The 26,159-nt window shown below is 41.0% G+C and overlaps 1 protein-coding gene across 1 annotated transcript; it reads right to left on the bottom strand.

Moving 5' to 3' along the window:
• Positions 1–1,952: 1,952 nt before the first annotated feature.
• On the bottom strand, positions 1,953–25,522 carry LOC119745444 (DNA topoisomerase I, mitochondrial-like). The gene is made up of 18 exons (XM_038221797.1): positions 25,380–25,522; positions 24,961–24,991; positions 22,262–23,204; positions 21,284–21,344; positions 21,001–21,104; positions 20,101–20,212; positions 18,983–19,131; positions 17,130–17,245; positions 16,312–16,433; positions 14,448–14,570; positions 12,783–12,970; positions 11,801–11,945; positions 7,778–7,921; positions 6,652–6,837; positions 5,266–5,449; positions 3,951–4,173; positions 2,887–3,036; positions 1,953–2,498 (listed from the first exon to the last, which is right to left on the bottom strand). Exons 1-18 carry the CDS (start codon positions 25,419–25,421, stop codon positions 2,396–2,398), a joined length of 3,126 nt encoding a protein of 1,041 aa, XP_038077725.1. The 5' UTR covers positions 25,422–25,522; the 3' UTR covers positions 1,953–2,395.
• Positions 25,523–26,159: the final 637 nt, after the last annotated feature.

Here is a 26,159-nt window from a genome sequence, read left to right as displayed (position 1 = left end):
GCAATAACAGTGAAGATGACAGCATTTCAACACCACAAGTTGTATATATTATATAAGGATATGGCAGAAAAGTTAAACAAACTGCCTATTGTGAACAAGCTTTCATTCTACTGACTGCTTAACTCACAAAATGGCCGACTGAAGTGGAAGGAGTGGAAAGGGTCTATGTATCAAAAAAAGGTAAAACAGTTAATGCACAAGTTGGCCTAGTCAGCAATAAAAAACATGATAGGAAGAATTGACTCCCATAGCCGCTGGCAAAAACTCGGCAGCCAATCGGAGTGCAGAGTGTTCTCAACTAGCACTGCGATTGGTCCAACTGGATATGGATGTAAACCGTACTGGCCAATCGTAAATGCACAATCCCTGCCTTGGACTCCAATCCATAACACCTGATGAGTTGGGCTTTATACAGAATAAATAAAGCAAGTAATACACAAAATTGAAATACAAAAAAAGGGATCCAAGCTAGAAGAGTGCGAAACCTGACACGTGTTGACTTTTCCACTGTGGCGTACACTGATGAAGATTATTGATTTCGGTACACCTTTTACGACAAACATGTAATACTGCGCGTTGGCTTATAATATATTAAATCAAACATCACTTACAAGATAGCACATTACTTTGTCACATTGATTCAAGCAAGTGCAACCAAGCGGAAGAATATAAAAGTCCTGCTTTTCTACCTGAAATATATTTGGGGGGATTGGAAGAAAGTTTGAAATCAACCTCTGTGGTCCCTGCCTGAAATAGTTCAACTACAAGAAAACTAGTTTACTTTTGTGCAATACTAGCTGATGAAAGCAACAGCACTGGCCGACACAATGGCGCCGTTACACAGTGACGATATGTACAAAAAAAGAAAGCCCTTCCCCGTCTTATGCTGCACTAACACAAGGAATCACAAAAAAAGTTTAAAATGGTGTTCAAATTTCTAGCCTTCCTCTGTGTATTTTATAAAATAATGGAGAAGCATTCACAAATGTGACCGGCTCAACAACAAAAAAAGGGTATTAAGTCGCACTGAGCATTATTGTGTAGTGGCCCGCTCAAAATTGAGAGGGTGAAAATTTCGTCAAAATGTGATTTTCATTTTTTGTCCTAAATGTCAGCTTTTATACCTACACTTTCAGGTTTCATTCACAGAAATGTTGATTTTGATGAACAAAGTGGGAGAAAACAACCATTTTGTGTTCAACATTCTGTTGTTCTACAACAAAGCCAGCTATTTTAAAGCCTGTTTTCTCAGTTGTGTAATTTGAACTCCAAGGAAGTAATTAATATGCAAATACATCATATCTCCAGAACGGGAGGGGCTATGGAGCTCTTTATGTACCAAATGAAAGCTTACATTGTGGGCTTTCCAACCACCTATATAACTCAATTTCACTTTTTTGCGACATAATACCCTTTTTTTGTGGAGCCCGTCACAAATTGTCAGGTAATAAAATTCAGGCACACATCTCAAAATACAAAATCAGTTGCTAGCATGATGTCGCCAACGTCAGATTGAACTACATGATGTCATGTGCAGTTTTTTCAGTTTTAATTGATGGGCTGTTGCGCTTGACAAACTTCAAATTGATTAAGGCATGGGATTTAACATTTCACTTCCAAGTTTTAAAGAACTGTTTTTCTGACAGGTGACGAATATCCAGCTAAGAAATATTGCTTATTCATCCTTCAAAACAAAACATAAAATTGAGAAACAAATTTTCCCTCACTCAAAAATTGGAAGCAATAAACTTAAAAAAGAAACAAAAAATACTTGGCAATTTCAACATCCATTTAAAAATGGGCAGTTGGATGAAAAAAAAAAGAGACAAAATTCAGGTACAGGAGAATTTCAAAAGTTAACAAACTTGGCTTATAACTTGCAAATTCCCTCCAAATTTGTCACAACTGCCCCATTAAATAAAAAAATAAGCCTACTAAACAAACACGAGTGCTACAATAACTTTCCAAAGTTTAGCGCGAGTTTACTCCTCAATGTACATTCCACAAACATGGATCCCAACAGAAAATACATACATGTACATTATTAAAATAAGACCCAAAGGCCACCGTATTTGTAAAAAAAAAAAAAAACTGCCGTGAATTTCATTCAACAGAAGTTGTCACTCCGCAGAAAAAGAAAAAAAATCACAGGACTGGCAGCTATTTTTATTTGTTTTCAAGTACATTTTAAAAAAATCTCTTACAACGCGGAAAAAAACCAAGAATCTGATTCATTATCGGTGGCTAGGAGGATTTTAAGACGCTCTTAAAGTAGTAAATGCTTTTTTTTAACATCAAAAACGTTCTACTATGTATCTGTACAAATAATAACGGTTTGTCAAATGTTTGAATGTGTTTGTGATTTGTCTAGAAAATATATAAGTCTTGCCTCTCGTTAAAATACAAAATCGGGTCCCGCCATGTCGATGGCCCATCGGAACTTGTCCCGTTGGGTGCGGTTGTAGATCTTCTCGATGGGAACTGCCCATTTCTTCGTCCTGGGGGGTGGGGGGGAATAATAAAATAAATAAATTATCAGTGAACTGTGAAAGATCCCAATGGTGTCCTCATATGCGTAAAGTGCACCCCGAGTGTGGGCGCATGTCGCAGAAATAGCACATGCGCGTCCCCTCTTAACAGGATCACTAGTATTTATCCCCTTAGTAACTGACCAAGTTATTATCACAAAGCGTACCTGGATAAACCCTAACCACCCCAAAAAATCCATCCTCCCATTTTTGGAAACTCCAAACCACACAAGACTTTGTACAGTGTTTTTTAAATTTGTAATGGCATTCATGAGAAGTGAAAAAACAAGGAAATCAGCAGATCCGAGGAAAAGTTGCATGTCGTAGTTTAACAAAGGTCAAGTTGATGAAAACTCACCAGGCCACCGAGATGCGAGGGTCCAGGTAGTTCAGCTTGGAGGTGCCCAGCGCAATCTCCTTGTTCTCCTCCTTGTCTGTAGCGCTCACCTCCAGCTTGGTCAGCTGTTCCTCTAGACGCTCCACTTGGGTCTTCTTACGCTCCAGGGCACTGACAGACACACAAGAGCAAAGAGAGAGTAAATTCACTGAATCATGCATACTAAGACATTGCCCCAAACCATCTGACACCACAAAATACCATACCTTTGGGGCGTTTGTAGAGCTCACTCGGAAACATTACCATATGAACATATAAAACTGGGCTCTGGCATGTTTGGCAGAAAATTTGAATGTACAATGACAATATTAACGCATATCATGTGCCAATATATGTTGTTATATCATGTCTCGGATACTGTCATTTCATTGGTCCAAACAACCACATGTTCAGTCTATAAAATTACCATTAACATCATATACACTGTGTTGCAGCTGTGCAGCTCTTATACACCGCATTACATAGAAATTATCTCATATACACCGCATTGCATATGTTGCAGGGTGCGTGTGTAGGGCCTGTGTGCCTTGTAACAGAGAACTGCAACCTCTCAATCTCATGTCTGGCAGCAAAGCTCACAGTAATCAAAAGGTTACACTGCAGTGATTTCATTTATTTCTCGAATAGAGAGTTGAAAACCTTTCGTTTTTTTTACTTATTGGCGCGATATAACAAAACAATTGTTGACTGCTGTGATGTGAGATATGCCGTTCTAAAACCCCTGTCGGGGTGCATAGCACTCTCAGCTATGCGCCCCTCCGGTGTTAAAAATGCCAAATCCCACATCACAGCAGTCAACAATTGTTAATTGTTAATGCGCCATATGCGTGTTAACCAGTGCACGAGCTAACCAGTCCCTCCCACTGGGGCTTTCGAAAGTGGTTTCAAAGCGCGAAGTACTGTTCATGCATGGAATCCATACCGATACCAACTTTAAAACACTGATTTCTTTTTTATAACTCAGCTAGGTTTACACCAACCACACTACTCAGGCACCACATTCTAAACCGGGGTGGTACACTCACCTTTTGACCTTTTCGTTACGGCTGGATTTGTACTCATTCTTCATGGCCTTGAACTCCTTCCGAGCCTTCTTGATGGCCTCGTGCTTGGCCTTAATCTTAGCCTGAAGGTTCTCCATCTGCTTGTCAAACGTCTTGGGGGCGGCCCGTTGATGGTTGCACAGGATGGCCACGGCCCGGTTGGCTCGGTTGTAGGCCAGGATCTTGGCCGGCACCGAGTCTTCCTCTGCACATCAAGAGAAAAAAAAAAAATTAGCTCAGTTAATTTTTTCTTGCGTTCGGTCTGTAAAAAGGCAAACAACATGCAAAGAGTCTTGCTTGTGTGCATGCAGCAAAGCGGCCTGCCCCTAACTTTTGAGTTGGAATGGTGAATTGATCATAAACGGTTGATCTTTCACGCTACGTATGAAAATAATGGAAATCCAGTGGCTGTGCAAGAGGCCTAAACTAACGCAAAGGAAAAGCTTGTGACCTCGGCATAACATGATGTGCAAGTAAGATGGGGAATTGGAAGCACTTGAGAACAGCTGCAAGGTCAAAGGTGAGAGGTCGCAGCACAAGGGGCACTGTAGTCTTGGCCCAAGACTGGATTTGGTTTTTGTTCCCTGTAATTCAGCCAGTCCTTGACAAGTGAGGTCAAGTTACCACAGCAGTACAGGGCGATATCAACAAGATCAATCAACTCCAGACTGGGGAACTTTTTTACTCGGACCCAAGAAATCTCACGCATATCTCCCATGCATGCATTGGCTTGAATATAGCTTTACTGTGGGCACTGGCTGCAGAAGGGAAACAAATTTCAAATCCAGTCTTCGTCTTGGGTCAAGATGTCGTTGTTGTATATTGGATACGACATCACCCCCCGGAAGTGGGCGTTATCAAAACAAACTGCTACCTGCAAGTCGTTATTCATAACGTCTTGGGAATCTTGTTAAATCTCCCCCTGACAAAACGGGGAGAGCTAGTGCCCATGCGCTACTTTTCCGGCAAACACAGTCCATTTTTCGGTCGCACGCGTACTATATATGACAAACAAGCTGCCATGAAATAGCACACAAGTCTGGTAGCATCTTGGATGCTACTGGCTGAAATTTCAGAGTTTGGTTTAGAGAAAATGTGTAAATCAGATGCGGGCATGTCACAATCACTACAAGATTTCCAAGTTGTTGTGTTTATGGGTAGTAGTGGCTTGTTTTGACAACGCTCTCTTTCAGCGGGGGACTGCATATTCAATATACAACGTGTTGATGCAAGACTAATCTGGTCTTGGACCAAGTCAAGGACACTGAGGAACATGACAGGGAAAAAGAAGCCAAACCTATTGTCAGCTCATCCAGTTGGTTCTGCAGCGTGGAGGAGGCGTTGTAGGTCCTGAAGACCTTGGCGGTCAGTCCCTCCATCAACTCCTGCAGGTGCTTGTTCAGGATGGCGGTGGTCAAGCGGTCAAACAGGTCGTCCCCTTCTTGCTTGTTCTCCATGAACAGGTTCAGATTCCGGAACACCTGAGGCAGGAAATGTTTGTTGGGTTATTTAGGACAGGGGATTTGTTAAAGAATGGAGGGCCATTGGCGTTGATGCCCTTGCCTTTGTTGCAGTGCCCCTTGATCTTGGGGCCACAAACCGTAGGTTGACCCTGAAATTCAAGGCTTCTTGTCGTTCTATGCTATTTATGCCTTAGTTTCCTTTGAAAAACCTGCAAATTTGACTGGATACCATTTGCCTTTTTGAAATGATCTGAGGTTAAACTTTCTGTGTCCCTTTGAGGCCAATCTTTTTGCCTGTCTCAATTCACATCCCGGACGATTTGCGGACAAGTTGCGGACATTGTATCGGGTATAAGTTGCACGATTCTGAACAACTTCAGTTATCAGCATTGTTGAGTCGAGCAGTTGCTCATGCAAATTTCCCCCGAACATGTCCAGGACAAATGCAGAGCTTCTTCTGGACAAGGTGAATGATTCTACCTGCAACTTGTCCCAAACTTGTCCCAGATACCATTGAGACAGGCCCTAAAGTAAGTTTCAAATTCTCAAAAAAAAATCACCTCAAATGTCATGCACTGTTAAAAAAAGTATTACAAACAAAATTATTTATTATATCAGTTGTCTACATCTTAAAGGACTTTTACCCAGTGACTGTTCATGGAATTTGAAATTTAAAAGTGACTTGTGTTTTTCACCAATGTGATTTTATAGGTACTGTTTACTTAGAGCAAACGAAGAGATTGTGAGGAAAAACTTTACAGGCATGTACCAGTGGGACTTCGACCAAAGACCTTTCTGTAATACAAGGCTGACTGTCTTGGTACCCAATAATAATAATAATAATAGTGCTTTCAACTAAGATCAAAGCTCTTAATACATAAATACCCCTGATCATCGGGCCAATAAAACATTCAAAAGGCAACCTCAGCTCCCTGCTACCATGTTGGCACAAAGCAGCTAAAATCAATCAAAATAACCATCTCTACCCTCGCATATTCGAAGTTACTCCTGGATGGGCAGAAGCAATAAGTGAAAAAGTGCCTTGCCCAAGGGCACACGCACACCGCAACCCCCAGACTGGACTCAAACCCACAACCTGCAGAATTAACCACAGACTATGAGTCCAATGCTCAAGACCACGAGGCCATGGCACTTCAAATGGCCTATCCTAATTTTTTTTGAAGTAATGAAGTGTTTAATCCCAGCCCGGTGACACTTACCCTCTTTTCGACTGGCACACTGTTCTGGTAGCGGATGGAGTCCTTACCCAGGAAATCAAACTCCACCACAAATTCTTGTCCGTCTTTCTCCTGGTGTAGAGTCAGGTGTTCCACACGCAGTGAGCAGCAGCCCACAGTGTCTGCACCCTCGCCTTCTTCTTTCTCGTTACCGGCCCTGAGCGCCAACTGATCAACACCAAAAAAAAAAACAGCAAGCGATTACTTAGCTGATTTGCTTTAATAAAGACTTGTAGAATATCCGGTTCGTAAGTGTGACGTCATTTCAACTTAGCCATGCATACTGCATGCGGTGTAGCATTGGAGCCAGAAGTGCGAAGTGGCGTGTCTAGCCAATGGCACTAGTAATCAGTGGTTCGCGCGCGCATATGACGAAGTCACTTACGAACTGGGTAGGCCGCAAAATCCTCAATATTAAGCCTGTACGGGTCATTCCCCACCCACATCCTTCAAAATCCACCAACAGTTTTCCCACAGAAATCTTGAAATGAAATTCCATGACTTTTCTACGACTTTCACAGGACAAATTTCAGGCTTTCTCTGACCGATTCCTACGCTGCTTTGGCACCTAAGGGGCCTATTGCTCTGGAGAGAAAGGGACACCACTCCATTTTAGTCTTCCAGTTTTGTCACAAGACCACTGAGCACCACAACAGTGTCACAATGGTGCACTGAACACGTAATAGGTATAAGAGCATACATGCATAAAGAGTAAGTATAGTAGACTTGAACGCAAAATGGAAGACTGGCACAGCCAAATATTACATATCATCACGTATGGGTTGTGCAGGATTCCATGACTTTTTTTTCTTGGAACATCAACTTTCCTAGTCTATGGAATATCCCCTTGCACAGCAAGGTCTATCATATGCGAGCAGACACGGCAATTAATTAAACAAAACAAGACTGTGTCTTGACCTCAAGGCTCTGACTATTAAGCGGGGGCTTTCTGTTGGGTTGCATAAATTTGCATGCTTAGGTATATCAGACACTGGACCGGAGACAGAGAGGGCTCAGTTGGACAACAGGTGGTACTCAGACTAAACTTTCCATGGCTCCTTGTAACATACAAAATGTCTACTGTTATGTACAACGTTGGATGTGGTACCTTGTCAATGAAGTAGAGTGCCACGGCCCGCTGCCTGATACGCATCTCTTTACTCTTGAAGTCTTCCCGGTAGTTGGCCCGGATCTTCTCCACGCACTTTTTCAGCTTGCGCGCCGTCTCGTACTTGGCCCAATCCTTTTCACCCTGCACAGATGAAAACCCAAAACACCAGAGAAAACTGACTTGAAAGTATTTCAAAGTGAAAATTCCATGTTTACATGACAGGCCACTTTGTAAGGAGATCTGTTTGCAGTTTTCCCTGAAAACTTTACAAGCAGGGGTTCCAATAGTGGTCTATGCCTTGTGAGAATGACTTGTCTGTAACATTACACATCGTTCTCACTGATACGGTTGATGCAAACCTATCTTTGTGTTGTCAGCTCGGAATAGTGACTTGCATGTTAAGAGTTCTGCTTCATGCACAGCCATAAAAAATTTTTTATTTTATTTGGTTAACGGAGGTCAGACAGTATGAATACAGGTTTCCTTGATCTCTCACAGCAGAGTCATTTCTGCATCAAGAAGGATAAAAAGGATGCATCATTCCTCCATAACGCCAGCATCATCCTATTTAAATTATCTGTGTTTCTCGATTCTTTCCCACAGTTTACTCATTTCCTATTGAATGATTTCTGGAATCCATCCAGTATGATTACACTACGATCAAAGTATTAAGGTTTTCACTACACAGAACAGCCAAGTCACAACTTATCACACTGAACTTTCATATTCACATTTTAAGTTAAAGATACAAAGTGTAAAATTGGTTCGCTGCTGGGTCATTCCATGCCAACTCAACAAATGGTGCACACCATCACCTCTTGGATTTTTTTCTTTTTTGGTGTACTGAAAGATACTTAGGAGAAATGCAAATTCTGAAAATTTGGGGTCTCTACGACTTTTCGTTCTTGCGCAACAGCATTTTGAAATTTGAGGTGGGCGGGGCCAAAAGTGCGTCGCGTCAAGAAATTCAATGTTTAAAGGGCCATATATTTAAAACTATACCCCCCAGACATTTCAAACTTGGTAATCTGGGCTACTTTTTGCTGTAGATTTCAAATATTTAAACAGAAAGAAAGTAGCTTGTTTCATTTTTAAGTTAGAGGGGCCCCAAAATGGCCCAAAACTCATCTGGACCAATGTTCGGGGGGGTGTAAGTCAAAAATTGAAAATATTTTTTTCACCAAATTTTTCGCCTGTAATAGCCCCCAATTAAAACTACTTTCATGTAAAATCTTACACTTATATTAACTTCATTGAATGAAATATAGCCCTTGCAAAAAGCAAATTGTTTATTTTTACGACAACTTGACCCCCCCAAAAACCAACGTCAGACATTCCGCACCAAATTTTGCTTCACATATGTTTGAGGTTGGTCCTTAGTGAAGTCTTCTGAAAAGTTTCATGTTGGTGTCTAAATTTCTTCAGTGGATAGCTGGGCTTTATAAAGAGTCTATATCTTATGATGCTGCAGGTTCCGTAACATACATGTACATGTACTTGTATTTTACGGAACCAGCACAACAAAATCCCCCGACTGTTGAAAGACTTGGGTCAAGACTACCCATTTCCTGCTCAATAAACAGTTGCTTGTAGACCTATGTGTGCATTATATGCAAATTAGGTTAAATGACTTGAGAGTCTAATTCTTTCCATGTGCTCATCACACAGCATGCATGTCATTTATGTAGTAATTAACCAGTTCTCACTTGCACAACATAGTATAGCATAACCTGAACCAAAGAGAAGTGATTCAGTTTGAGTAGAGGGTCTATGGTTTTAACCTGATTGATCTTAGTTTTCATTATGGATAAGGGGAAACCTAGTTCATCCAAGGAGTTGCATGTATGCTCAAACTCATCATGCACCAATTGTAGCAGCTGACCTCAACCCAGGAAAATATGTTTGTGTGGTCTATGATGATGTTTGGTACATTGCTAAATTGTAGAAGATGTATATGTATCACAACTTCATGCAGATGTGTATGTCTGCTTCATGTACAGGACGGAATCAACAAATACTCTCTATTGGCCACAAAGAGAGGATAAATGTAACATTCCATTTGTTGATGTGTTGTGTTGCGTACCAACACCAGAACCTCTACATAGCGGTGGAAGGCAATACAAACTTAGTGAGCCAACCATCATGCAACTCATTCAACTTCATCAAAACTACATCACAAGGAATGCATAATTTCACCTGTGAAACTGTAAAAAATTATATCAACTGTCTACATGTACAAATGTAAGCTAAGTTTCATACCCAACTTATTCTTTATGTACCAACTGCTGTTTTATTCTATGTACGTGTACTTGTATGTTACGGAACCAGCACCGTAAGACTCATTATAAAGCCCAGCTATCTACTGAAGACATTTAGACACCAACATGAAACTTTTCAGAGGACTTCACTAAGGACCAACCTCAAACATATGTGAAGCAAAATTTGGTGCGGAATGTCTGACGTTGGTTTTTGGGGGGGTCAAGTTGTCGTAAAAATAAACAATTTGCTTTTTGCAAGGGCTATATCTCATTCAATGAAGTTAATATAAGTGTAAGATTTTACATGAAAGTAGTTTCAATTGGGGGCTATTACAGGCAAAAAATTTGGTGAAAAAAATATTTTCAATTTTTGACTTACACCCCCCCGAACATTGGTCCAGATGAGTTTTGGGCCATTTTGGGGCCCCTTTAACTTAAAAATGAAACAAGCTACTTTCTTTCTGTTTAAATATTTGAAATCTACAGCAAAAAGTAGCCCAGATTACCAAGTTTGAAATGTCTGGGGGGTATAGTTTTAAATATATGGCCCTTTAAACATTGAATTTCTTGACGCGATGCACTTTTAGCCCCGCCCACCTCAAATTTCAAAATGCTGTTGCGCAAGAACGAAAAGTCATAGAGACCCCAAATTTTCAGAATTTGCATTTCTCCTAAGTATCTTTCAGTACACCAAAAAAGAAAAAAATCCAAGAGGTGATGGCGTGCACCATTTGTTGAGTTGGCATGGAATGACCCTGCTCTAGTGTAGGATTTTGGTGCATGAACGAAGTTCCCGTGTAAAGTCTGGAATAATATTGAAGGTAGTTAACAATAAAACGTTTGATTTGTTGATGTAAAGAGGAGGGTTACGAAGTGGAAGTGAATGACAATGACAGTGGCAATTAAGATGTCCAAAACCATGATAGTCAATTGTCATGACCATGACCATGACCATGACCATCACATTGACAATTATCATGGCCATGACAAATACCATGGCCACAACAATAACCATTACTGTGATAAATCCATGACGATAAACACGACGACATGGAGCTGGGATTGAGCACGACCTACTTCATGGCCCCCTGGATATTTTCAGTCCAGAAGCACAGCCATGCACCATGACCATGACCATAACTACGACTATGACAGAACATGACTGTAACCATGACCATGACAATGACAAACCACACCACCCCAAGCCGACTATATACTTGCCTTTAGCCTGGAGTTGGGATTGAGCATGACCAACTTGATGGCCCCCTGGATATTTTCAGTCCAAAAGCACAACCATGCACCATGACCATGACTACGACTATGACAGAACATGACTGTAACCATGACCATGACCATGACAATGACAAACCACACCACCCCAAGCTGACTATATACTTGCCTTTAGCCTGGAGCTGGGATTGAGCATGAAGTACTTGATGGCCCCCTGGATATTTTCAGTCCAAAAGCACAGCCATGCACCATGACCATGACCATAACTACGACTATGACAGAACATGACTGTAACCATGACCATGACAATGACAAACCACACCACCCCAAGCCGACTATATACTTGCCTTTAGCCTGGAGCTGGGATTGAGCACGACCTACTTGATGGCCCCATGGATATTTTCAGTCCAGGAGCACAGCCATGACCATGACCGTGACCATGACCACGACCATGACAGAACATGACTGTAACCATGACCACTGACAAACCACACTGACAAACCACACGGTACCAAGCTAACTATATACTTGCCTTTAGCCTGGAGCTGGGGTTGAGCATGACGTACTTGATGGCACCCTGGATATTCTCAGTCCAGGAGCACAGCCAGGTCACGCTGTTGTCGTGGATCACCTGTTTCCATCGGTGGCCCTCCGGCGCCACAGGGATTTTGGAGTCCCTGTCGGTGGAAAAATTACCAACCCATTAGCATCTGTAATATGTTGATTTATTTGCCTGATAAACCCATAACACCATTGAGTGTTGGGGGAGTTTGGGACTGGACAGGGAGTCACTGGCAAGACAGTTTCGGGCGGTAAAATGACTAACGTGTTGTTAAAATGAAAGTAGAAAACTGGAACACCACCTTGTGGGATTCACTACACATGCTCCACGACTCAACTGGACTGCATAATCAAGCATATCCTCAATGGTAATAACTGAGCATATGCCATTGTACGTCCACGTTCAGGCATATAACATATTGAACACTTTTAGTCCAAAGTTTGTATGCAATGACTAGTGTGCACACGCAGCATGTCTTGCCTTGTTTAGCTCAACTTCAAGTCAAGTTCTATATCAACTTGTTGCTTTTCACAGGTCCATGCACTGACCACACCAATTTGTAATGGTGAATGAAACATGAAACACAAACAAGATTCCTGTTGTATGAAAATCTGCACAGTAATTTGTAAACCTGTTTACTCACCAAATGAATTACTCATAAAATTTGGTAAGTGACTGCTACCACAAGCGTATCTACCCCCTCTTAGTTTAGATTTACATGTAAAAGCCATATTTATTCTCGTATTGGTCCAGGACTGATTGTAGATTCCCCCCCCCCCCCCACCCCCAAGACAAGCATAGCCAATCCGACATGGCAAAAGAGGTCACTCACAACAAAATGAATCAATTCCAGTCTTGGGAATTTTGGTAATCAGACCTGAGAAATTTTGCATCATACGCTTAAGCATCCATAATATGTACTTGGACCAAGACTACACTTATCCAGACTCACTTGCTGCAGTTGATGATGACATCCGCCGGGTACACGCGCTTCTTCAGCATCCCCTGTTTCGGGTGATCGCCTCGGCCGCGGAACAGGCCCGGAGGTTCAATCCTGAAGTTGCCCATCTTCTCTCGGTGGCCGTCAATGCTGCAGAACCCGTACTCCTGCAGGAGATCTTCGTTTTTCTGCTTGTTTGCCTGGAGTGATGAACGCAAGTGACCAGAACTGACTTTGGGATTCTGCTTATAGTGGTTTTACCCTTATTGTGACAAGACTTTCTGCAAAGTGTATGATGCTGTAGGCCGAAAGCATTTCTGGAGCGAGGCATACTGTGACTTTATTTAGAGTGGAAATATGGGTTCCGTTCAAAAGTACCCCCTCAATGAATACAAAAGGAGAGTTGGGGAGAGCACTGGGAGGGATATTCTTATGCACTGCCTGCCCCGCCTGACGCTCACACGAAGATGCCATGGGAGACATTGTACACTTGAAGTTTACTATAGCCCTATATCTCCAGGTTACTTTGGCTAGAAACCCTGCCAAACGCAGCAACATGCAACACTTGTCCAAATGACAAGCCTGCCAAGTGTAGGCCAAGAGTCTCAAGACCAAATTGCCTCAGAGTCTGTGGTCACCGAACCCAGCAGGATACAACTGTGGCATTGTTCAATGGAACTCAACTCTCATTGTCTCAGAAGCGGCTGTTTACGCACCGGTGTTGGTAGCTGAATGCATCAAAGTGAACCAGACCTTTCTACCTGATGCACTGTGCTGCGTCTGGCAGGGTTAGGGATAATGACCACAATGAGACCCACATGTTGTTCAGTATCACAGTTGTTCATTATAGTCTTCTTTTTGGGGTAGCCAATGATTGGGACACTTGTGTAAAATTTTGGGAGCCGAAGTAGATGTTCATTAGAGCAAGCCCCAATATAGCCATCTTTGTTACAGCCGTGTTCTACTGTACTTCACTTGCATGAATGGAATGTTTTGAGCGCTTTATTCAGATTTTGAAACTTCCCGGCTTTCATTTGTTGTAAAATCAGTGAAGTGGAAAAAAGCGCTGGTCACCTGGGGTTGATATGGGCATGATAGTTTGAGCTGCTAAAAACCAATCCTTGATAATTATGGTGATGGTTCAGGTAGCCATTACTGGGATGCTTCCTTGCCGGAACATACATCATTATGCATAGCTCTAAACATGTCAATAAAGGCGAGTGCATGGTGTGAAAATACCAAAGCAAGCTTTGGAGCATCCCAGAAATGGTGGAAAGCCGTACCAGCAAAATGTGGGCAACTTGGATTGGTCTGTACAAAAAGTTGAACAGCAGTGCTTAATATATGTGCGAGGACAATGACTGTCGACAACTCAACATGGCCCCGTTTCGACAAAACATAAATTCTGATTTCTGGTGTGTTTTTTTTTTAAATATTGGAAATGGTTCGCAAGTTTGTTAAAATCCTGTTGGCGTGGTCCTCTGGAGGTCAGACAGTATGAATACAGATTTCCTTGATCTCTCATGACCGGAATATTTCCGCATCAAGAAGGATAAGAAAGGATGCATCATTCCTCCCAGGATGACCACGCTTCTTCAAATATGAACACCTCCCCGTCAATGCACAAATACTGATACTATCAGTCAGGTATGCAAAGGAAAGACAAGACCACCTTACCAGTTTCTCATCCTTGGACAAATTCCGCCTCTCCTCGGCCTTCTCCAGGAAGTACTGATGCATCTCCTTGAAGTTACACTTACTCAAACTGTGGATGACCTTGCGCTCGTGTTCTGTCATCTCCTGCACATCAGGCAAAAACACAAACAAAAAAAAGACCCATTTTCCATTATTTCATCTTCAGTATTTCGCAGGAAGCCAAACTGTAGTTACTCCTATTGCTAATGTTGCAGTGTTCAGCCCTATTCCATATTCAGCTCTTCCTTTTGATGCGTACTCCGTGTACAAGTACCCCCTGCAACGGTTACAAAGGGAGAGTTCGGGGAAAACTGCTGGAAGGGACATTTGAACGCACTGCAGACCACACCTGGCGCTCACATGAAGACTACAGGTTTTGTGGACGTTTGGAATAACTTTAGCTGTGTGTACATGGTGCACTACGCGTGGAAAACCAGTAGACGTGCAAAACCAGCATGCGTGCATACAGTCACAAAGCACCATCCACTGTTAGTGCACGGTGGGTATATCCAGGCATGAAACTGGGAATTTAGAAGAAAAAAAACGAGGACATTCCAAGCCATTCAAGACTTTGTACAGTGTTTTTCAATCTGTAATGGCATTCATGAGAAGTAAAAAAAAAACAAGGAAATCAGTGGATCCGAGGAAAACTTGCATGCCTATATTACCTGCATTTGAATTCCTACCTGTAGAAACCTCAAAAACTTAAAGGGAATACACAACATTTGCTTTTGCTGTAATTTTCAGAAATGGATGGATTTGGGGATTAGTATTTTATAGCAGAGATTGTTACACTGACCTGTTTAAAGTTTCATGTTCGTAGATGCTGGAAAAACCAAGAACAAAATGCTGTTCTTGTAGTCTGGTTCCCTGACCCTACTTCAGATGGAATAGAGCAATGTATAGACATTGGGAAATTGTCAGGTCAGGGAACCAGACTAGCTCGCTTGCAACCACTCACAGATGTGCAACCGATTGCAAACAATATGTGGATTAACTAAATTTGGTAAATTGAGGGGGCAGTATTTGAAAAAAAGGCAGGTTTTTCCCCAACAATGGTCGGCTGACCATTGTTGGAAATCAATACAAAAATTCCACTTTTCTTGAAAATGACAGCAGACCACATGCCATAATTTCATTGGATGCTTGAGACTATTATTCACTCACAGTCAAGTGAGGTATTTCATAATAATTTGGTAGTTTTGTTTTTATATGTTTGCAAATGTTGTATATTACCTTTAACCCTAACCCCCCCCTCAATCCTCCAAAATCCTCCTGCCAGTTTTGGATGATTTTAGAGGATTGAGGATGAATGGCAAAGATGTATCGCTTTTTAGTTGAGGATGTATTATATCAAGCAAGTAGGCCATATCCTGCATTGGTTATGTTCAGCCATGCATAAATCAGCCCTGTCTTTTTCTCGTATTTCACCCGCACTGCTTCTAAACGCCATTCGCACTGCCTCTAACCATAGCAGTAATTGGCAGAGGATTTCGGAGGATTGAGGCAGTGGTCACCCTCCACAGACTAAATTCAAGAAATAACGGATGATTTTGGAGGATTGAGGCTGAATCCAATATTTTCTTGGTGGCAATTGGAGGACTTTGCAGGACTGAGGTTGCATCCTAGCCAGAGGGCCTAGGGGGTTAGGGTTAAAGACCTCTTTGAATTTTTTGACAGAATCCCCAAACCCCCTTGCAGCCAAACGAGACCAAAATTCTACAGGCTACCCCAGGAATTTTTGGATATAGCTCTTCTCATACACTGAGGAAAAAAAAGGAACAGCACCGTAAAATACACTTTTTAAGTTTAGCCACGGTTGTGGATTTCAGGCATCCCTGCCTACCTTCTTCCAGTCCTTGAAGAAGTTCTTGTTGAACACCTCTCGCGTTGTATAGTCATGGTCCAACATGCGTGCGTAGAAGCCGGCCACCTCCTCCGCCTTTTCGCTCAACTGCATCTGCTTGCCTGGTTTTGGAACGAGAAACAATGAATGAAACTGCTACCATGTTTTCACATCTAGAACAAATTTTTAAATGATCTTCAGGGGGTTGGGGATTGTGGGGGGAGATAAAAAAAAATGAACTTTCCAAGCAGGGGTTCTCAGTAGCGGTCTTTGCATTGTGAGAATGACTTGTCTGTAAAATTACAGATCATTTTTTCACACTGATACGGTTGATGCAAACCCATCTTTGTCAGCTCAGAATAGTGATTTGCATGTTAGAGTTCTGCTTCATGCACAGCCATAAAAATTGTTTATTTTATTTAGTTAATGGAGGTCAGACAGTATGAATACAGATTTCCTTGATCTCTCACAGCAGTCATTTCTGCATCAAGAAGAATAAAAAGGATGCATCATTCCTCCATAACGCCAGCATCATCCTGAATAAATTATCTGTGCTGTGTGCTTCCCATTTTCTCTCACAGTGTACTAATTACCTATTCAATGATTTCTGGAATCCACCCAGAAGGATTACACTACAATCAAAGCATAAGGTTAATTCTTAGCAAAAATGGGTCACCAGCCAAAATGTCACGCAATGTCTATTGCACGTGACTGGTGCCCAGCTGAAATTTGCTTAGCACATAAAGCTGCTAAGCCATTTTTTTTGGCTTAAAAGCTCCGTGGAATCGGGCCCCTGTGGTTGGGGAAAAAGTGCATACCGTCATAGAAGAATCGCACATGGTCCGGCAGGGGTTCGTAGGGCGGGGCAAAGACGGGTCCCTTGTGCTCCAGAAAGACCCACTTGACTCCCTCTGGATGGGGCTCCTCCTCCCACCTGTAGGAACATACCATTGATATGCAAATTAAGTTCTTTTTCTTTGACCCTCCCTCTCTGGCTGGCAAATACAACAAAACCGTTCAAGCAGTCAGAATCAATCAAGTGACTGTTTTAACAGTCCAGTGCTCCCGGCCTACATAAAACAGGATTGACTGGCTGCGACTGTTTATGTAACTTGATAAAGCTATGCTTTGACTCTAGGTGATTGATAAGCCGTCTGTGCCTACCAGTTGCCTGCTTCTGCCTGTTGATGGAATCTGACTAGTCACAGTGTCTACAGGAAATATGATCTGACTGTTGGTGACTAGACTGTGTAAAAGGCATGGCAGGGGAAGAGGATTGATTTTTTGAGTGTCTGTGACTGTTCAGACAGCAAGAGGGTTAAGTAAAGGCTTCAAAATTTATGTTCCTGTTGAGAAGTTCCATAACTTTTCAGTGTGGTTTAAGACGACTGCCAAGGGCATCCTAAGATAGCTTGTCCATGGTGTGAGTAAAACTCTTTTGTCAGCAATGAACAGTAAGACCAAAGTAAACAAATCTGTGGTGGGATCACTTAAGGTGGCAGACCAGTAAATAAACTTCCATAGACCCTAATGGTAAAGACTCTCACTTCAGAAATTCAGGAAAAATAATCACAATTATCTAAGGTGTTCGATACACACATCAAATTAAAGTTTTTTTAATCATCTTTCATTTTCTTTTCAATTTTCGGGGGGTCAATTGATGACTTTTAGGAGAAGTCTCCATCCGAAGATGATCACCCCTGAAAATAGTCCTGAAGCCCATCGCCATTTTGAAAAACGATGCCTACACTCCATTGCAAAATAGAGCGTTTTTAGGGCCCCAATTTCATCCAAATTGAACAGAACTACAAGCTCACAGTCCTGTGCACAGCTTCCACCCATATTTTTTACAAACCTTCAAGTTCATGGCCCACAGTGTGCTCAAATACTGAAGATTTTGAGGGCATGCAAATCGTGATTTGGCCGGCGTAGGCAATTTCGGACCGATTTACTGGTCTGCACCCTTAAGCCCTCCTAATCCCTCCAAACTAGCACCTTTGCTATGCAGCAAATAATATATAAGCTGTTCAATATAAGAGTTAAAGCATATTCCAATTCATTTCTGCTGGAGTGTACTGGAATGTCAAAATAACATGCACTTTAAAGCTATAGTCCATCATTTGCAGCCATCCGAAAAAGTAACTGGCGTATTATTGTTGAAAAACATACTTGGTTGAAAGATAGCAAGTGGACTAAACTCCCTGTGAAATTAATCTTTCTGGCAAGCTATCATGTTGAAGTAATCAACGAAAGAAGGCCTTTCCAACGGTGCGTCTTAAGACGCACCGTAGGAAAATTTTAATTAGTAGTTCGTTTTGTTATTCGGCGCAGCGCGTGCTAGGCATTGGCACGACGCACACGCGGTTGCTATAATTCGTCGGATCAGTGCGCGACATCGCGTATAACTACAATTCAAAACAATTCAAAAAATGATTCAGCAACTTTTGATTTGAAATTGAGATCCTAGAATGCTCTTTTTCTCGGAATACACAGCTGAAGCTGAGCTGAAACTTCATCAGGTTAGTTGTTCAGCACCCTTCTTTAGATTTTGAACACTTTTGTTGCTTCAAACGAACAAAATGCACAAATTTCAAATGATGGACTATATCTTTAAACTACACGAAGAGAGTTGGGTTAAAAGATGCAGAAACAATGTTTTTTTCTATTTTACCATTTCCAGACCTCTGCGGCCTCTTCTCCTTTCTTGCCTTTCTTCTTAGCTCCTTTCGCCTTGTCTTTTCCTTTGTCCTTGCCTTTGTCCTTGCCTTTGTCTTTTGTCTTGTCCTTGGATTTCTTTACATCTGCTTTGGATTTCTTGACCTAGGCATCATGGAGCAGGCCAAAAGTACAGGGGGTTTTTGGTTCCGTTTTTTCAGTAAGATGACGTGAATTGTATGAAATATTGTCAAACTGTTATGCGTTACTTTGAGGAAATCAACACTTTGCATCCCAACAAGGTTGTTGAAGCACGGGGCCTTATGTCCCAATATTATTGTAGTTTTGGATTTTGAAGGGGGTATGCTGGAGCTTCTAACATCCCACTGGAAGTAATGGCAGTTAGTTATTATTATTGGGAACTACTTGGGAACAATTTGCCTGAGTGCTTGCATACTTTGGTGGGTCTACCCATTGAGCTATATATTTAATAACTAGAGCGCTAACTCATGTACAAAGTGATGCCTGCTGGGCGCATCCATGTTTGTGCACAACACTATGGGAAACTCAAAATTGTGTGCGTCTATTTGCATATCTGCGTTTGTATTCCATACCGGTGCGTTACCGAAGTCGATACGCTCAAAACCAAAACGCACGATCAGCAAATGCGCGTTTCATTTTACTCTACGCAAACAGCGCAATGCGTGCGTGTATCCGATGCAGATGCTTTTTGTAGTGACGTTTTTGAACCGTCATGATGCGCATAGGTTGTTTGCGTAATGTTCTACTTGTGCGTTGCATTTCGAGTACACTTTCAAAATTCAATCCATCTAATTTCATTATAATCTACAGACACACACATGAATTCAAAATGTCTGCGCCCAAAGCAGCTTCAAAGCGTCTCCGCGCGCAAAAATGAGGAGTTAGCGCTCTAGTGACTAAACATAGCTCTTTGGGTCTACCTTATTTTAAATGTGAACAAGTAAAGGAAATTGCACTGGAACGCTTCTTTTATTCCTGTATTTGTGCAAGATGATCACATAAAAAAGGAACAGGAATGGTCCAAAATTTGAGCTTGGTTGGAAGGTTGAGAGTCGAAGAAAACACAAATTCTGCTGAATATCTGCAACATACCAGTGGTTCGTCTTCCTCGCTCTCTTCATGTTTCCGCTTCGGAGGCACGTCTTTCGTTTTCTCCTTTTTGACAGAGGAGCTGTCAGTCTTCTGTTTCTTTGCCTTTTCAACCCTGGACACAACAAGCAAGATAAAGGGTTAGATTGGAAGAAAATGAAAAATCCACGAAATTTATCAGCAGATGGTTTGAGGTTCGCAGCGGGCCCCGGAGCAACGCAGGGCCCGTGATCTATGTTCGTATTTGCCTGAAGGCACCCCTTGAAATTACCCATTTCTTTTTTATATAAAATTACACAGGTAAAAACACCTTTATGGTAAAACCTAAGGATTACCAGATGTCAAAAGAGATTTTTTTAAAACCCTGAATTCAGGACAAATCTGGACAAGTCTTACCCCTGGCAAGAACAGATTTAATGTTTATTTCACATCAGTTTGTCGCAGAACACTTACCCAGGATTCCAATTCTCGGGGGGAAAAATACAAAAACTTGAAGGAAAAAACAGTGATAATGAATTTCCACAAAGCATCCGAAAGCCTTGTTTTCTGGGTTTTTTTAAATCTGGCTTTGGAAAGCAAAAACTTGCAGTGATGGTTCCTGCGGATAATTAGCGGTAAAGCAAACATAGATGTTTTGCCCTTATCTTTCATTGTCTTTGAGTCCAAATGATGAAATGTCCTCAAATGCAAAGCATTTTGTACTACTTGTTATGCGCAATCAAGATCAAATTGCTAAGCCTCAAGAACTGCTGTGAAAGAGCTTTTGAAATTAGAAAAAACTTACAAAAAGTGATTTGCCAAATCAATGGCAAGTATCACTATCTGCTAACAAAGGTCCCATATTCTTTAAAAATGTGTGGACTTTCTACACACTGAAACCAAAAGAAGCTTTGCATTTCCTACCTGGCGGAAAGGGGTTTCTCGTCATCCGAGTCCTCTAGAGGGCGCTTTGCAGGACGATGCTTGTCAGATTCCTTTTTGATTTTGTGAGCCGCTTGATGTTTGTCCTTTAAGAAAATTTGTCACATTGAAATAAAAAGTTTCATTCATTTTTTTTGGTGGGGGGGGGGAACTTCATATCCTTGATTTTTCTTCAAATTTGTCAGTAAATTTAATTGTATTAATTTTTTTTAAAACACACAAGTCTTTTCAAGATGTAATTTCAAGTTTGAAATGTTAAACTTACCACAGTTTGGCCCACTGCATTGGAGTATAAACCCGTAGCCTCTTTCTTGATTTTCAATGGACTGTTTTGAGTTGAGAGAAATCCATAGAAAAAAGTAATTCCTTTTATGCGAATCTTCAATACTAATACCACAGGAAATTATCCAAAATAAAACACTTGGTTTTGCACTATTATGATGTATGCAGTACTATACAAAGCCCACCCATATTTTGTTTAAAATGGGCCTTGAAATCATAATTTTGTTAGGTCTAACCATCTAAGTGAAGAAAAAGTCCCCTTTTTTAATGGTTTTGGACTTTTGAGGATTAATCACAAAGCAAAAGGGTATGAACCTCTTTTGTAAAGTTCTTCTTTTCGAATAATTTGACAATCCAAATTATTATTTTTTTAAATTGAAGAGATTTACATAACGACTTTTATAAAATGATTTTTTTCATAGACTTCAAAATCAAACTGCATTTGGCAAGTTCATACTTGTAGCCGTCATATGACGTGCTAAATCTTCTGAAGCACTTTTTGATGATAAGAAAGTAAATACCAACTGTTACGTATGACGAACAAAGTTCGGTGACAAATGTTTACAACTTGTGATTGTTTGATAAACCGCAATGTGAACTTTGATCAACCAAGTTCAAATAATGGGCATCACATGTTGAATAACCCCTCCATATCATGAAGAAAAATTTATTTCACTGTAATTCAAATGGTATTTGAGGCAAAACATTGAAATACTTCATCCGGACCTTTTGAGTTTTGATTGACTGCGAATGTGCCACACGCTTTTGTTACTTTTTAAATTTTTCACTAAGGGAGAAAATGATGTAGGCCCCTTATAAGTTGAACTTGTTTTAATTCACTGTGCATCTGTAATATTTAACATAAATTCATAAACTTTGTAATATCTGACCAAAGGAGTTTAACAAAAATGTAAGGAAGCAAGGAAGTCTCTGTTGGGAAAAAAAACATCGAAACTCTTACCTCACAACCTCAGCTTTGACTTTGACGGTCATCTTTCCTTCATGCTCTCCGTTCTTTTCTGGTTTCACTTTGACTTTGTCGCCGTCCTTGTGCAGCTTGCGATTTTCATGATTCAAAGACGACTTGTCTTTCTTGAAATCACTGTCGCTTGAGCTGCTCTTCCCGTCCGAGTGTTTGGGTCGATCCGAAGACGGTTTGCTATGCGACTTATCCTTCTCCTTTGACACATGCGATGAGCTGGTACTTTTCGATGGTAGTGACTTTGATGAAGTTTTGCTTGTGCTGTCTTTAGGCTTCGAGGATGAGTCTTTATTGGCCGAAGGGGCCTTTGGTTTCAAAGAAGGATCTTTGGGTTTGAGTGAGCTGCTGCCTTCTTTCGGTTTACTGGAGCCCGATGAGGTCTTATTTGAGGGCGTTCCAGAGGAGGGGCTCTTGTGCGAGGGCGTACCAGATGAGGAGCCGGTCTTGTGTGACGGCGTAGAGGACGAAGAGCTCGTCTTGTGTGATGGCGTGCCAGACGAAGAGCTTGTCTTCGACGGCACAGATGACGACTTGTGCTTGTCGGAGGATGGCTTCACAGAGCCCGGGGTGGAATTGACCTTGGGTTTGGACACACCGGAGGATCCTTCTTTGGGCTTGGCCGAACTAGATGACCCCGGCGAGGGCTTCGACGACGACGAGGAGGAATGCTTAAAGGAGGAATGTGACCCGGACCCGGACACGCCGCTGGACGGCTTGCTGGAGGGCTTCCCGTGTGAGTTTGACTGGGGTTTCGAATGGGACGAGTGGGAATTGGACCCCTCTTTGGGACGAGCAGGGGATGGTTGGTGATTGCCGCTGCTCTTAACCGACACAGAATTAGAGTGGTGGTTGTTGGCCATGCCACTGGATGGCTTTTTGATTTTCTGAGGACTGGATTTGATATGGTTTTGTAGTTTATGATCTGGATATAAGAAAGGAAAAAAACAAAGCTCACTTAATTCAATTAAAAAAAATTCTACTTAGTATATTCTACTTCGGTTTTGGTTTAGTTCTACTTCGGGTTTTAACGAGGACCTAATCTCATGAACACTTAAGCAGAAAAATAATTAAGCACATTTTTAAAAAGAATGTACTAGTAATATCCAGACGCCTCTTTTTTGTTGTGTACAAAGTCTATGGAGAGTTGCATGTATTTTTTAAGTATTTTCTAACAAAACTGAAAATGTTTCTCAGTCCCAGATTCATGTCTTTTCAACATTTTTGTGTCGACTGACCTTCATCAAGATGATATAGGGTGAAAAATAGTGGCGTCAGGATGCAACGTTCTTTCCCATTTTTTTGTATATACCGGTACTAAGGAAGTCAGATGAGAACCAGTCAAGACTAATGTACATCAAATGGCAATCTACATGTAGCTGGTATCCTGTTTTTGTCTCAGCTATTTTTTTTCTGTGCAAAGTTAATTAACATGCTTAGAATTTCCATGAAATTTTAAAGCCCCTGGACAGGTATTTAAAAAAAAAAAAATTCCCACAAATTTGTATGGCCAGTACACCTTTTGGTATTACCTGTGGCTGTTACAGTATAAGCCAAGTGCCATGTAACATTAAAAAATTCATACATAAATAATATACTTCAATAAAATTGTGAACTTGTGATAAGATTTTGTATATTTTAAGAAGGGAAAAAGAAGAACAATTCAAAAATCGAAAGTGAACTTAAACAACACAGAAATCTTTCTAGAGTTATTTTTGGCAATGGCAAATGGCATAGGCTTACACATTTTGGTCAAAAGCACTTCTGTTTCCCATTCTTTCTTTTCTTTTCTATTTGTAACGTTTATTCTTAAAAGCATTTAGAACTGGAGACCAGTGCTATTTTCAATACAAATTTGTTATTTTGTAAATCAATGTAACAATTGTATCAATGATTAGATTTGGACACCGACAAATATACTTTTTGTTTGACAAGTACCATTATTAAAGTAGTATCTTGGGAAAACATATGGAATCTAAATCTAACGATAAGGTAATTTTAAACAATTAAAAAGATTAAAACAATAATGGGTAAAATGCAACTTCCTGGTGCCTTTTTTCAATTACCACCTCAATGATTGCCAATCCTTGTGTGTTGAAGGTGTGCATTTGGGTCCGAACACATTTGTAATTTTATAAATAAATACTTTTAAACAAATATTATTCCCACAGAATTTGTACGCAACCACTTAAATGCTTAAGTCACTACACAACACTTTCAACAACAATAGTAAGGCCAAGTAAAAAAAAAAATTAACCAGTTTCTCGGCCCACCCGCTTCCTTGTTTTCCGTTCGACTCCCCTTTTTCATCATATATTATTTTATTATCTCATTGAACGTCAGTCACTTCAATACTGTTGAAAAGACATGAATCTGGAACTGAGAAACATTTCCAATTTTGTTAGAAAATAGGCCAACTACTCTGAAAATGCACTCAACTCTTTGCTTTTGTTCATGGACTTTCCTTGCACACAACCAAGAAGTGGTGTCTTTTTGTTTATGTGGATGCTACATCATACATGCACATATGCACTTTCAAATTTATGGGGCTCAGTTTTGGTGCAAGAGATAATGCAAATGACCAAATAATAATGGCACAAATTAAAGCTTTCACGCCATCCTGCTTTAACACAACTGCACTGTCATGACTGTGGTGATTTTTAATCGATATCATCACTCACCTTTCACAGCATTCTGCGATTTCTCGTCCGCCTGTCAATAAAAAGTAGCAAGGAAGGTTAAAGGTGTGATTACTTTTCAACACGAAAAATAATCAGTGAAACTCATGCGACATGTTTAAGGCAGGCTAAAAATGATACTAATGGCTTTACTGTGTGGTCTTTAAAGATAAACTGGGCACATGGAAAACGATGTCTGTGTTTCACGTGCGCGCAATGCGACCCCGGCTTTTTTTTTCATGGTCACGCCGCATTCGGCAGCATGAATACCGCTGCATTGCATAGCGACTGCATGCGTGAAACGACTCTGACAGAATTTCGACCAAACTTCTCACCCACTATATCGAAAATTCAAACGAACCACAGCGATCTCTGCCGACACCAGTCGCACCAGGCTGGTCAGCGGAGACGCTTGTACTCACCTTGGGCGACGACATGCGCATTTCTCCGGCAGAATCAGACATTTTCGGTGGATGTCTGTCCAAGTCTTTGTCCGAAATATGGCGGAGAGAAAAATGGCCCAAATCGTCAGAGTGCCAATTTCACGCAACTGCGCAGGCGTCGTAGACAGAGCTCCCGGATGTTCCAACTTAGTCTCCGGACGGAAAAAACAAGCACACAAAACATGCGTGCACATGTCAATGTACGTCACATACACGCACTGAATTTCCAGGTGGAACAAAGAAACACTAAAAACATATTTTTCGTAGAAATCTGACTGTCTAGCAAAACAGCATGCATTTTCAAATCTATAAATATGCTGCATTTCATGTTTGGTTACCTGTCTTTTTTAGTTTTAGGTAACGTCATGCGATAAATTATGCTGCAGCTGAAGTTGATGAGAAAACGCATACCTGATCGAATTAACTTTCCGAGTGTAAGATAATTGTTCTAAAAAGAACCAGAGTTTATACCTCTGGTTCTATTCAGAACCATTCTCTTAGTTTGAGAAATTATTTCCACATGGTGTTTTCGCAAACCTTTCATTCTTTAGTATCTCCACCATGCAAAGCCTCAATTTCTTACGAATTAAGAAGGCTCCACATTTTAATTTTAGACGGGGAGTGAAGTTTACATTTTTGTTCAAGTTCCTTGTTAAAGGCATATAGGATCTTTTGCTTATCATGCATTTTGTTCTTTTCCAATAATAATACCACTAAAATTCCAAAAAGGAATGTTCAAAACCTATACCCTGTTGAAGT

The sequence above is a fragment of the Patiria miniata genome, unplaced genomic scaffold, assembly GCF_015706575.1.
Source record: "Patiria miniata isolate m_02_andy unplaced genomic scaffold, ASM1570657v1 HiC_scaffold_12, whole genome shotgun sequence".
Lineage (NCBI taxonomy): Eukaryota > Metazoa > Echinodermata > Asteroidea > Valvatida > Asterinidae > Patiria > Patiria miniata.
The sequence above is the reverse complement of the archived record's forward strand: the minus strand, read 5'-3'. Positions and strand labels throughout refer to the sequence as shown.